Source organism: Colias croceus, chromosome 1 (genome assembly GCF_905220415.1).
Source record: "Colias croceus chromosome 1, ilColCroc2.1".
NCBI lineage: Eukaryota > Metazoa > Arthropoda > Insecta > Lepidoptera > Pieridae > Colias > Colias croceus.
Genome location: NC_059537.1, coordinates 11032323 through 11046767, shown reverse-complemented (window position 1 = coordinate 11046767; position 14445 = coordinate 11032323). Strand labels below are relative to the sequence as shown.

Genomic DNA, 14445 nt, shown 5'->3' with positions numbered 1-14445 from the left:
GGATGTTAATACATCTCCAAATGTATATTATAACCGGCCTCAGCATGAGTTTTTATATTGAGTAGTATACGACTGTAAATTAAAATTTTAGGTGACAAAAATAATTTAATTGGGGTTATAGTAGTATGTGACCCAGTGAGCGACAGATTGCGAGCGATGAAAAATAAAAAAAAACAGCAACAAACAAACACTAATTTATTCATATATTATATAGTTTATTTGTCGCTTACTCAAATTCATTCCGTTCAAGTTCTCAAAACAAAACAGTATCTCATCATCAGTCGCTCAGTATTTTTAGTAGCTCGTTTTATTCCCCTTTTATATTTATTATCTTGCTTTCCCTGCTTGCTGATAATGCCACTGATAAGCTTAACAGAACACATCTAAATTACCATCTAGTGGTGACACCAGCTAAAATTATTCAAAGTGAGTTTCAGAAGGTACTTCACCAATTAAAAAGGGGTTTGAGGAAAAAAAATGAAACAAGAATATTTTTAATATTTCGCTTTATTGTTTTTTAACGTTTACACAATTGCTAACAGCACGAAGTTCAGTTGGGACTTGCTCCACACATATATATAATAAAAAATATTAGTTACTTAGAACAAAATAAATAAAGAAAAACTTTTCAATGCCCTTGTGGCGTTTTCTCAGTTAATTATAACGATTGTGAATTTCTTTATGCTTTGTTACTTGTGCAACATTCAACATGAAGAAATTGTACCAATGGCCTCGATTTAAAATCGTATGCACAAAATTTGATTTCATGGAGCGTATTCACAGTGAAACACTTATGTATAACATCTTAATGTTTATACAATATGATTCGGACCCATTACAATGAAATGTACAATCGGTATCCTACAAATGATCGGGTCCCTTCGGGCTAATTATAACAACAGTAAATCTAAATAAATAAAAACTATAACATTACCGATCAAGTGTACTGATAAAGCACATATTTACGCGCAATAGTCCATTTATTCTAAACAGAAATAGTACACATACAATAGATTAGTCAAAGTTAACAAGCAACATTACCTTATGTCGAAGGATAGCTCAAGAAATCGCCTGTACTCATAAATCGGAAATATATTATATTCTCAATAGCGTGCTTAACGAGATCTGAATATCATATGATATAAAAACGAATCATCGAAATAAAAATTATATTTAGATAATATGAGTTCACGCATAAGTGTTTAAAACCAAAACAAATTCATCGCGATTCATTTAGTCCCGGTTATTTTATTACAATTTAATGTTACCTTTGTAACATTTTCAACAAATAAAACAGCATCTTGCGCCAGCGATTTCCCGAGCCAACCTCGAACCTACCTAAGACGATTAGGGGCGTAAATTAAGTGTTTATTACGGATCGTATCCTAATTATAAATTACACATTTCATAGCGTAGGGTCGCAGTTAAAAATCGAGGCCACACGGCTAGTCGCCGCACTCCTTGCGCCGACACGGGTAGTTTTCCACTTACAGCACTAGAGCGCATAATGCTTAACGTTGAATGTTTCAACGACAGCAACGCTTCGCACAATCTAACACTCTTAAAAGTAATGCGCGTGATGCGTGCAATCGATGCCAACTCAGTGACAGAATTTTAATTTTTCCCCCATTAAATTCGGCATTGTGCGCCACTGAGTCGCATTATGCTCTGTAATTGGAAAACACGGACGGACTGTGGCGACTGCCAGCTTGGGCTAAAGTCTAACCTAACGTGTCACCATGGCCGCATGATGCAACATCGCCGGGCGGACTGCGCGACGACAAGTGACGTCACACCGTCACACCGCAGAGTGGCCACTTCCATATGCCTCTGATTTTGATATGATTCCTAGTTATACGCATTTTAATACAAAGTGACCACTCTGATATTTCCATAAACCACTAATCGCTAATGTCTCCGCTACAACAATTTATATTTTGCCGTCACGTAGTCCGTTTCCCGAAATACTTTGGCTACGCAGCTTCATTTTTTTCGTCTATTAATTCCTATATAATTTCATTTAAATGCCACACCTTATCGATATAGCTGCACGACGTGCGATTATCACTAGAGATAAACTATAATAAACATAACCTAATTAGTTACATACGTTGTTAATAAACGAAGATCGTTCGACTTATTCGCGCTCAAAATTCGAAATATAAATACATAGTTTGTGAGTAAACTGTTCGTGTTTGACTAAAACAGATCGTATAATAACAAAAAAATATATACATTAGGCACTAACATAATAGGAAACGCTCGAATAAAAGTCTAATAGTTGTTGCAAGGCCCGAGATCAAATAAATATGATTGTGAATATGTCATAGCTGGAAATCGTTAAATGTTAAATGCTGTCAATACATAATGTGGTGTTGTCGTCCCGAACGTTAGCGTTTCGCGCTGTGAAATATTCACACTTAGCTAAATATTGCAGAATCAGAAACAATGTCAATATTCGCGGCGCGGCTCACTCGGAGATGCCGTTGCTGATCACGCTCGCCTTGGCGCCCGAGCCCGGCAGGTTCTGCATCCTGGAACATATTATATTTATTTTAATATCATTTAAAAAAAAGTTTCTAAAATTGTGTAAATATAATTGTGAAATTCTATATATCGCACTGCTCGTGCGAGAGCGCGTGGCACATCACCGGCGGCTGCTATGTGTGTATGTATGTGAGCACGTACGTGGCGGGCGCGTCGAGCCCCATGAGCGCGAGCGCGCGGAGTGCGGCGCGCGCGCACTGCTCGTGCGAGAGCGCGTGGCACATCACCGGCGGCTGCTATGTGTGTATGTATGTGAGCACGTACGTGGCGGGCGCGTCGAGCCCCATGAGCGCGAGCGCGCGGAGTGCGGCGCGCGCGCACTGCTCGTGCGAGAGCGCGTGGCACATCACCGGCGGCTGCTATGTGTGTATGTATGTGAGCACGTACGTGGCGGGCGCGTCGAGCCCCATGAGCGCGAGCGCGCGGAGTGCGGCGCGCGCGCACTGCTCGTGCGAGAGCGCGTGGCACATCACCGGCGGCTGCTATGTGTGTATGTATGTGAGCACGTACGTGGCGGGCGCGTCGAGCCCCATGAGCGCGAGCGCGCGGAGTGCGGCGCGCGCGCACTGCTCGTGCGAGAGCGCGTGGCACATCACCGGCGGCTGCTATGTGTGTATGTATGTGAGCACGTACGTGGCGGGCGCGTCGAGCCCCATGAGCGCGAGCGCGCGGAGTGCGGCGCGCGCGCACTGCTCGTGCGAGAGCGCGTGGCACATCACCGGCGGCTGCTATGTGTGTATGTATGTGAGCACGTACGTGGCGGGCGCGTCGAGCCCCATGAGCGCGAGCGCGCGGAGTGCGGCGCGCGCGCACTGCTCGTGCGAGAGCGCGTGGCACATCACCGGCGGCTGCTATGTGTGTATGTATGTGAGCACGTACGTGGCGGGCGCGTCGAGCCCCATGAGCGCGAGCGCGCGGAGTGCGGCGCGCGCGCACTGCTCGTGCGAGAGCGCGTGGCACATCACCGGCGGCTGCTATGTGTGTATGTATGTGAGCACGTACGTGGCGGGCGCGTCGAGCCCCATGAGCGCGAGCGCGCGGAGTGCGGCGCGCGCGCACTGCTCGTGCGAGAGCGCGTGGCACATCACCGGCGGCTGCTATGTGTGTATGTATGTGAGCACGTACGTGGCGGGCGCGTCGAGCCCCATGAGCGCGAGCGCGCGGAGTGCGGCGCGCGCGCACTGCTCGTGCGAGAGCGCGTGGCACATCACCGGCGGCTGCTATGTGTGTATGTATGTGAGCACGTACGTGGCGGGCGCGTCGAGCCCCATGAGCGCGAGCGCGCGGAGTGCGGCGCGCGCGCACTGCTCGTGCGAGAGCGCGTGGCACATCACCGGCGGCTGCTATGTGTGTATGTATGTGAGCACGTACGTGGCGGGCGCGTCGAGCCCCATGAGCGCGAGCGCGCGGAGTGCGGCGCGCGCGCACTGCTCGTGCGAGAGCGCGTGGCACATCACCGGCGGCTGCTATGTGTGTATGTATGTGAGCACGTACGTGGCGGGCGCGTCGAGCCCCATGAGCGCGAGCGCGCGGAGTGCGGCGCGCGCGCACTGCTCGTGCGAGAGCGCGTGGCACATCACCGGCGGCTGCTATGTGTGTATGTATGTGAGCACGTACGTGGCGGGCGCGTCGAGCCCCATGAGCGCGAGCGCGCGGAGTGCGGCGCGCGCGCACTGCTCGTGCGAGAGCGCGGTGGAGGCTCCGCCCCCGTGGCACATCACCGGCGGCTCCGTCGACAGCGACACCAGCGACAGGTACTCGCCGTGGTTGCGCTGTACACACACACATTGTTAATTAATTAATGTTGTATTTGATTAGATCGCTATATGAACACAAAATGTTTTTAAATCTTTATAATTTTTACTATCTGAATTCAAAACCACGTGCCAGGTATAATAAACTAAATAAATAAGACAAAACACGTACCTTAGGGAAGTCCGAGAACTGCACGGTGAAGCCGAGCAGCTGCGCGAGGTACATGAGCTGATCCTTGGCGCCGGGCGAGCTGCCGCCGCCGCCGGTCGCGCTCGACTCGCTCACGTTCACACCTGATGATAACAATTTTTTTGTTGTATAAAAGGAGTCAAATACAATGGCGGATTTTCGTATTTTTCTGTACATAACAAAGTAAAGAGCTTGTTAGACTGGTTGAATGCTATCACATCTATGACAATGGACAAGTTATTTTAATTGGAACGAAGTTCCTTATCGCGCGTGGGGGGTTAGACGGAAAAAATTCTTACGAAAAGTTGTCATGACACTTTTTGCTAGAGTTGTAAGCCGTGCGGCGTGCGCGTGGTTCTCTGTCTTTCTCTCTCTAACTTCGTTCCCTTGATGTCCCTTGACATCGCTCAAGTTTTTTTATTTTGTGTTCAATATTATGGTTATTTACACAATACTAAAAGTTCTATAAATATGCTTAACACACTATGAAATTTTGCAAAAGTTTTTTTAAGTTTATAGTTTGTATTTTACCGTTAGTCTGTGGCGGTTGTCCGGTTCTCGCGTGATAGTCCACCATCAGCACTCCTGGCACGGGTTGTCGCATGTCACTACCCTCATTTTCCTAAAACATAAACACACAAATTTAAAAATTTGTTTGATAAAACACATTTCATATATTCTTATCCAAAACTTTCATGTGTAAAACATTCATTTTAGTTCAAAAATGTACGATGGATGGATAGGAAGCAGAAATTTTTAATGTTTGGTTAGATTCTATTCATTGTTGTTGTAGTAATTTATATACAGCATTTTTTGAATAATTATCGTTTTTAAGCTATTGCATATCTTCTATCGCGGGTCTTGAGCGCGGGGACCGAATCGAGAAATTCCGTAATGAAAAAACCTCACGCTCCCCACTCCGACGGGCGGAGGTGTGGCTTGAAGGCATGCTATGCAATAGCTTTACCGCGGCAGTCCCCGAGTGCCAAAAATTGTTTTTTTTTATCTTATTACCTTCCGTTTAATCTCCCCGCTAGGTTTGACGTCCCCGTTAGCACCGCCGTCCGCACTGGTCACGGCGCCGGGCTCACCGCCGCTCGCCATCTCCATAGCTAAAAGTACGTCTGTAAAAATTATCCTATCCTTGAGCTAATCGAACTTTTTACAGGTGGAAGATATCCACTTCTTCGTCGCCAGTTAGTAGATTTTTGTTAATAATAACAACACATTCGCAAAAGCATTTTTCTTATGGTTAGTTTTTTATGTGTAAATAATTCTAACAAATTATTAAAATTTCAATCACAATATGTAGATATTGTGATTACTGGTAATGACTTTAGTTTTACAAGCAGACATATTGTTGTTCGGTATTGGTACGGCCATGCAGCCCATCTCTGGATACACCACCCTACAATAGTGTCGATAGTTCACACTGTCCAACCGGTCTATTGTTTAATATCAGTAGTTTTTAAACTTGCATTTCCTTTTTGCATGCACATGTTAGGTCGCAATAAATACGTGTACACGTCACGTAAAAAGAACGCAGGATGAAAGTGATGGGGTGTGTTTGCGCATGGATATGTGCCGATTATTTTATTTTTGAACTAGGCTCGCGAATCGTGGCTTCGCAACTACCTATTTGTTATTCTTTATAACACCAAATAGACCGATAAATCGCCAATGCGCAGCTTCCGTCAGCCATCCGTCAGCGTTCTTTTTACTTGACGCGACTTATATACGCACTGTGCGCGGCGCGTCGCTTGGCCGTCTTCTTGTTGGGCCCGAGGCCGGTGGCGGAGTGCGGCGGCGCGTCGCACTGCACGAGGAACTCGCGCCGGCGGGCCGCGCCGCGCTCCTCCAGCACGCGGTACTGCGGCGAGCGGGCGCGCGCTGCGTGCCGCGCCACGGCCAGGCGCGAGATCGGGTTGTCGGCGCCGCCCGCCGGCACTGCGGCGCCGCCTTCCGCCAGCGCGCCGCCCGACATGCCCTCCTGTACACCACAGTACATTATTAACACTTTATAACATTCAACGCATAATTTCTATCAAAGAAATAACTTTCATTACATCAATATGTACGACCGGATACGAGCCGACGATTTGTACTAATTTGATTAACATAATATTATGTACAATATATTATGTAGAACTTCAGTAGCCTATGTCGGGCTGCCGCTAATTACCAATATGATATAAGACAACTGGGATTATGATTTGGAATGGTATATGATTTATGTGTATTTAAGCGAACAATAACAAACGAGCATTCGGGCGCTGCTATGAGTGAACTGACTGTTGCGATCGGTGCAGCGGCCGCTTTTATGTAGTGAACTAAATTAATTAATGTCAAAACGGATTCAAGATTAAAAAACTTTTTTTTACTCTGCTGAAACAATATCATCAAAAAATTAAAAATCACCTTAATCAAGTTCCTGGGCTTCTTCTTGGCGGGCGGGTGCTTGCGCCTGTCGGCGGGGGCGGGCGCGCGCGGGCGCAGCGCGGCGGCGGGCCAGCGGCGCCGCATCTCGTCCAGCATGCGCTCCGCCGCGCGCCGCTTCGACACCTTCTTGCCGTTGCCCTCGCCCTCCGTCTCCATCTCGCCCACTTTGCACACCGTTATGAACACCTGCGATGCGATCAAATTAAAAATGAGTTAGAGACTATGATATATAAAAAAGCTAGATACGTCTACGCTCTCTATTTTGGCAAGTAAAACTCAGCTAAGTGCCCGAGTTTCATTTAGTCACGCACCATTCAGCGTCGTGGCTGGACGTTCTTTTTGTATTTTAATCGGCAGTTGTTATTACGAAGTACATGCGTGAGACATGTATTATGTCTCGTGCGTGAGAGTGAAAGAGAGAACAACTGTATTGGTGATAATGCGTTAGTAAGTAGGTATGTATTAATTACGCTGTTTTTTAGTGCAATGATGTTGGCGTATGCCGCGTCTACTAGTATAATAGGTCATTGGTTAGAGAGATGTGTTTGGTAAATGGTATGTTTGTTCATTGTTGTAAACGAAAATTTCACTTAGTTAAAGTACAATTTCGAAACAGCAGTAATGGGGATAAAACAATACGTATTGCAACAAAATACTTCAGATGTAGGTAAAATAAAAAAATATTAAGATATACATTTTTAAAGAATAGCAGAAATTCGAATCCGCGTCTTCAGCGTCGTGATCGATTTTTTCTATTCTTTAACAAAAATATATTTGTATTTTGATTTTTTTCCTTATCCATAGCCAATCAAAAAATCACACGCTGCAATAAATATAAATATATTTTACAAAATGTTAGCTTATCATATGAATACAAAATATTGACTCACCCGCATATGTGGCGGGCCTCTTTCAGATTTGACAGAGAATGTGACGTTGAGATTCCGTTTGAGAGCCAACTCGTGTACCAGCGACACGGGAGATTTCACCTCCGAGTTCAATAAGTCTGCATCCGTTTCCCCTGTTAACATAATATTATTTCATTAATAATGCTTTAAGAAAAAAATAATTCATGTATCAAATATTTTAAATCTTGTAAACATATAGTAAAATTTAGTAAGTTATGTACAATTTTATTGCAAAATGATCGAACCTATAACATTGTTTGTACGTATGGCAGGTATTCGTCGTGTGAATGTTCGTATGCGATTGCGAGTACATACGTAATTATTTGCATATGAGTATACATGTACGTGTGCGTGTATATGTGCGTGTACATGTGCGTGTGCATGTGTGTGTGCGCATGTGCGTATGCGTGTGAATGTGGTTGCACGTGTACATGGTACATATGCATGTGTACGTGTGCACACGTACCGGCGCTGTCAGTGTGCGCGTGCGCGGGCTGGTCGTGGTGCGGGCGCAGGTCGAGCAGCGCGCGCGCCGCCGCGTCGTGCCGCGCCGCCTGCGGCGTGCTGCCCTCGCCGAGCCACGCGCGCCCGCCCACGCACACACGGTACCTGTGGCATAGGATAAAATATTATTCCATTTTTAGCCACATTTTTTTAATTTCCAGAGAGAATATCAGGTCGAAATACATTATCTCAGTTTTGGATTGATTGTAATTTAAATTTTAAATATAAATTTGAAAAATTCAATCCCTTTACAAAGTTAGTTGACACCACAGAACTTATAAAAGAGGTTAGGATGGCAATAATTCGCCGTTCCTATAAGAACCGGTGTCGCCTGTGGGTGTCGCCAAGTCCGCCCCACCTTTCCTCCACTACATTTGTACTCTAATATAATATGAAGCTTACGCACATATTTGCAATTTCAAATCTAGCCAATCATAGCGCCGCGCGATCATGCGATTAAAAATGGAACGAATCATACGCATGATGATGATGTGAGCAGTGCTCAAATCCTTGGCGCGTCTGCCCCGCCTACAATGCCTTTCTAACCTCTTTTATATGTTCTGTGGTTGACACTATAAAATTAAACCAGTAAGTATGAAAATTCTCTGCTGCTTTTTCTGTTAATTGTGTATTATGCTGTATGATCGAGTGATACCTATAGAGCAGCGGCGGGCCGGGCTCCATGAGGCGCGGCGGATGCGGCGGGTGCGGCGGGTGCGGCGGGTGCGGCGCGTGCGGCGCGTAGGGCGGCAGGAACGGCAGGCGGTACGGCGGCAGGCGGGCGCGCGCGCGGGCCGGCACCGGCGGCACCGACGAGTACACGGCCGGCTGGCACAGCTTCATCGCCAGCGCGTTCAGCTCCACCGTCGGCATCACCGCGCCTGTACAGACACACCATGTCAATACATAATGTTCTCAGAATTGCTGACTCTATTGCCCTGCACTCTCTGTTGCACTACGTATTTATGCGACTTTGAGCGCTACAAATCTCATAAAGTTTCAAATCGCATAATTATGTTACAAATAAAAGTAAAATATTGTTGTACCAGCATGTCGGTGGTGGTGCGCGTGCGCGGCGTGCGAGGGCTGCGCGCGCGGCGGCGGCGGCGGGTAGCGCGTGCCGCTCAGCGCCGCGCTCGCGGCCGCGTGCTGCGCTCGCTTTATTGACGACCCCTGCACATACAAACAGATTAATAAGGATATTTTTTGTGACAAAGCTTTTTGAGTAATTTTTATTTCTATTACTGATATCTTACCTCAGCTGTATATTCCTCAGTATCACCCAAACGGAGTGTTACTGTGAATACTTTCTTGTGAGCGGGTCCTGTCTCTGATGTGAGGCGATATTGATGCTTAATCTGAAAAAAACAATTATATAATACCATCGTTATTATCAGCTGTTTCATTATAGAACAAATAGCATGATTAATGCTCATTATATATATATAGATGTGCATTTTCAGCAAACGAACGGATGCTCATTCAAACCCCACTATGTCAATTTTTTTTAGTGTAAACAGGCGTAGAGCATTCTTTCGTTGTTCTAAGTGCGTTCGAAAAGATTCTATGCAGTGTTTTAATACTACACAACACTGAATACGTTTTCGTTTACACTAAAAGATCACGAAAGATGCTCTGGCCTTAGCTCTAGCTCTATGGTCGTCTAAATGCACCACCATAAAAAAACACTAGCAAATGTGTTATTGTACGTAACCTCACTAATTGGTCACTGTCCATGATCGCTGTAACTAACCTTATTGTACCTGGCCAGCTCGTTGACCAGGCACATGGGAGTCTTCTCTTTACTGTTGGCCGCGGCCTGCGGGCGGGCCGCCTCGCCCTCGCCCGCGGCCGCCTGCGCCTGCACGTCCTTGTCACCGTCCTCCGCACCTGCTGTGACCGGCTTCTCTTCAGCTTGTGCGGGCTCCGTGCTTGGTAACGCGCTTTGTGCTACTGGGGTCACTGCTGTGGAGGGTTATTTTAGTTAAAGGAAAGTTTTACTTGGTTATGATGAAGATACTGTGGTTTCCTGAATTCCATACTCAGTGGGGACTAAAGATAAAGAATGTTTAGCAAGATACAGACCGTGTCTAACATGGAAATTAGTCAATGAAATGAATGTTTTATGTATCTGACAAATGTTGGAAAATGTATTACCAAAAAAATTTATTTGTTTGAAATATGTTATCCTTTATTGAACAAAATGTGACGGAGAGCTTTGAGTTTTGCATAAACCAGACACTAGGTTACAGAAAACTATTTTATTTAAAAAGTGTACATTCTTCTAAAATATTACACTCTATTTCTTTACAACTATAATCTACAAAACTATAAACAACAGAACATTATATGACATCTAACAATTACTTAAAAACTAGAAAAATACATGTGCTATGCAATCTATCAAATCAAAGCTATATTGACACCGCTAATGCAACACTAAATAGTACAATAAACTACACGAAATAAAAAAATAAGCTAAAATATCACAACATAAATCATATTCTTTATTACATACTAGCTACTACATACACTAACTGTGTATAAAACACGACTGACCAAAGTCCGAGGTCAGCTTTGTCTGCAGAGGTCTTATTGGCGACGGCGGTCGGCACAGACCTAGAGTTAATAGTTTTTATAGAAAATAGATTATTTTATATCTAAACTTTTTATTTAGATGACTGTTTATTATATTACATCAAGAATTATGAAATTATAAAGTAGAGATGGTAAGAATTTAACTATTCTAGAATCTTCAAAATGGAAAATACAATGCTAAGAAAAGATGTTACTCATATTTAGTGAATAACAATTTCACTGCCAACAAAAAAATTCATCCGATTAATCATCCATAATCAAATTGCTATAATAAAATTTGATTATGGTTTTAAAGAACAAGAGGCAGTTAAACTGTTCAAATCATGTATTGTTAACAACCAAACTGAAATTAATCCTACACTTCATCATTGAAACAAAATCCGAGCTATCCAATTGGTACATAGAACATTTGTTTTCATCTACAGACATATCCGAAGACGTGTAGCCAACTTTACATTAGGTACACATTCATCATAATGAACTATAACCCACTAGATTTCCGCCCGCGGCTTCGTCCGCGTTTTCATAGACAAACTCGCATAGCTGCTAAATTTCATTGTAAACAAACACACACACACACACACACACATCCACATAAACTTTCGCATTTATAATATTAGTAGGATGATTACGACGACTATATTCAACATACCTGTGGTCTGATGCGTTGTGTGCGGTGTGTGCGCGGCGTCGGCGTGCGCGTGCGCGGGCGGCGCGTGCGCGAACGGCGGCACGGGCGCGCCCGCAGGCCCGTAGCCGCTGTTCATCGCGTACGGCCGCCGGAGTGGACGCGTTTGCTACGTGCATATACACATTTATTTACATTTATTAATAATTTGCAAATTTCTCGGATTATGATACGAAATTATCAACGTATTAGTGTAACATTAAACATTAAAATATTTTTTATGATTCATGTATCAATTGGAGATAAATAAAAATACTTGGAAATATGTAAGTAATTTGAAAATCAAAACTATACACCACACAACTTATTCGTAGATATGTACAGCTTTTTCGTGATTGTTTAGAGCTCCAATGAATATATTTTTCATGTTACAACTTGTCTGTAATTTGATTGTATTTCACAAGCTGACTTTCCTTTTCAATAAATGCCACAACTATTCGTTATTTTGCAGTCTAACATGTACAATAAAATTAAATATACTTTAAGAACATTCTAACATGGTAATTCTTATAAAAAGTAACAATCACCGGTGGCACGTTGTGGTGTTGCGCCGGCGGGTGGTGCATGGCGCGTATGGGGTGCGGCGGGCGCTGCGCCGGCGGGTGGTGCACCGGCATCGTGCCCATGCCGCTCATCTGCCCGTGCGCGCCCATGTTGCCGCCCGCTGACGGACCCAGTGGTACTCTGTGTGATGTACACTACACTTAAAAATTGGTACTCACTTGAAGAATGTTCCAAAAAACCTTACTGGTTTACCTACTGGTTTACTACACAACTGTGGTCCGAGATTGAATTATTTCAGAATATATTAATAATTCCCAATTAAACTACTTTAACATGCAGTAATATAACAGTATCTGTTAATAATTTTAAATAAAACACCCATTTATATTACATGTGGAGATGTAAAATTAAAAAAATTCTAACATGCAATAAAATAAGTTTTTCTAATGAAATATTTAAAGTATGTATCCGTTTAGTTCATATAAAAAATCCATTATTGACAATAATAAAAAACCACATCTCAAGAAAATCAACGAACTATTTTCAAATAACAAAAATCCAACCTCAAATTATAACATTTTTGAACTTACATTTGTCTAATAATTTCATTACCTGTCAATAAAACTATGAATAATTTAAATGATAATTTTCTTCAGTAATCAGGTTATTTAATTTGAACAAACACATGTCACACCACATAGTAATATCCAAAGTCTACTCAATTATCGAAATCACAACTAGGTATACACATAAATTCACTCAGTAACAGTACTAAAAATAAAATAGAAACCTTGCACAATTTCACTAGTCTTGTAAAAAATGTCCATGAGAAATTCGAAAGTCTTTCAAGGGGACTGTCTAGAGAGGAGCCTGCTGTGGTACTGTTATTCCAACTGGCCGTTCGTTCAATAGACGCTATATATCAGGCTGAACACAAAACTCACAGTGTTCGATCAGCTTGGATCAAAGCTGCAGTCATATGTTCCATTCATGACCAGTTTAAGTAACAAAGAGAGCCGCAAAGGACCCTCCACATATCAACAAATTACACATAATTTGCATATGAATGCCGCCGCCGGTCTATAGACTGGATAAAACAGAGGGATTTTATTTTCATTGAACAGTGTCAATGTTTGAGTGACCCATTCTTCAAATCTCAAGTAAGATATAAAAAGCAAGATAGAATACACCTTGTATTATTTGACATAATGTGTACTTAAGGGGATTTTAGGCAGATTGAATGTAGGATTATTTTAAATTAAAAATAAATTAGAATAAGTATTTGAATTAAATAAAAGCTGAGGTTTTATTAAATTTATCATTCATTGAATTGATAAAATCTTATTAGATACTGGACTGTTATGATACATAGGGCTTTTTATATTTGAATATTAACTTTTATCTTTGAATTAGGTATATTAAATTGGATAAAATGTTTCAGAGAGTATGTTTATAAGTTGAACAATATACTGTAGGAAAAAACAGAGCCCATATTTTTTTTAGGATCATTTTCATATGGGTAAGTTGAAATTAAATAAATAACAAAAGTAGACATCTTCTACAAATGTCCCAAAAAAAAAAGATCAAAATTCAAATGGCATAAATTGGGAATGATTATTTCAATAAATTTAATGGAAAGTGAAATATTTGAAAAATATAATATCGGGAAAAATTTTTTCTTCTTTGAACCAACTATACCGTTTTTATTTAGCGCCGAATTTGTGCTTTGTGGACATATTGTCACATATTGAACTAAGTGTGGTATTAGATATTTGATTAGATAGATTACATTAACACCACACACATTAATTCAATAGACTCATAATTTGAAATTATATTAATAGTTTAATGCAAATTAAAAAGAAATAAGCTGTTTATGTGAGTAGCAAAACAAAATAATAAAAAGCCGAACGTTACCTAGTCAACGTTACGTGCCTGTTCTCTCTGTGCATTTGATGCGGCGGCATTTGATGATGTGCAGGCATGCCCTGGTGACCCGGGAGGTGTTGGGGCGGATGCCCAGACATTGGCTGATGATGCATGTTCGGGTGATGCATCATCTTAACGATCGCTGCCTATGACACAAACAAATTTTGTTTCGTAAAAACATTTACCCCACAATTTGTTTTCACTCAGTTAGTGGATAAATTCCTTACCGACTATATGTTTAACTGTTTGTTTTAAACTTCAGCACGCCGATCAACATATATCCGCCTCAAATAACACCGATTTTATGTTTATTTGGCAAACAGTAAAGAAAATCGTTTCGTTCAACATGCGGCCATGTTAAAAAGTGTTAATGTTGCCACTTAT

At 42.7% G+C, this 14445-nt stretch overlaps 1 protein-coding gene across 5 annotated transcripts; it reads right to left on the bottom strand.

Moving 5' to 3' along the window:
- Positions 1-489: 489 nt before the first annotated feature.
- LOC123691564 (maternal effect protein staufen) lies at positions 490-14445 on the bottom strand. Of its 5 annotated transcripts, none has more exons than XM_045636000.1 (18): positions 14289-14445; positions 14050-14207; positions 12156-12312; positions 11593-11737; positions 10902-10961; positions 10096-10307; positions 9599-9700; positions 9389-9515; positions 8998-9223; positions 8305-8447; positions 7821-7951; positions 6910-7116; positions 6235-6481; positions 5506-5615; positions 5023-5113; positions 4474-4595; positions 4165-4319; positions 490-2534 (listed from the first exon to the last, which is right to left on the bottom strand). In XM_045636000.1, the coding sequence occupies exons 2-18, from the start codon at positions 14190-14192 to the stop codon at positions 2471-2473; spliced, it is 2442 nt and encodes an 813-aa protein (XP_045491956.1). In that variant the 5' UTR covers positions 14193-14207; positions 14289-14445; the 3' UTR covers positions 490-2470. The 5 variants fall into 5 exon arrangements, with proteins under 5 accessions (XP_045491956.1, XP_045491972.1, XP_045491981.1 ...); XM_045636016.1 differs by having other exon boundaries at positions 5506-5603; XM_045636025.1 differs by having other exon boundaries at positions 14068-14207.

Coding starts and splice junctions, on each gene's coding strand:
- LOC123691564 (XM_045636000.1), bottom strand. CDS start 14,192: ATGATGCATCACCCGAACATGCATCATCAGCCAATGTCTGGGCATCCG. Junction 5,616..6,234: donor CAAGCGACGCGCCGCGCACA/GTGCGTATATAA, acceptor TAATTTTTACAG/ACGTACTTTTAGCTATGGAG. Junction 5,114..5,505: donor GCGGGGAGATTAAACGGAAG/GTAATAAGATAA, acceptor TTTATGTTTTAG/GAAAATGAGGGTAGTGACAT.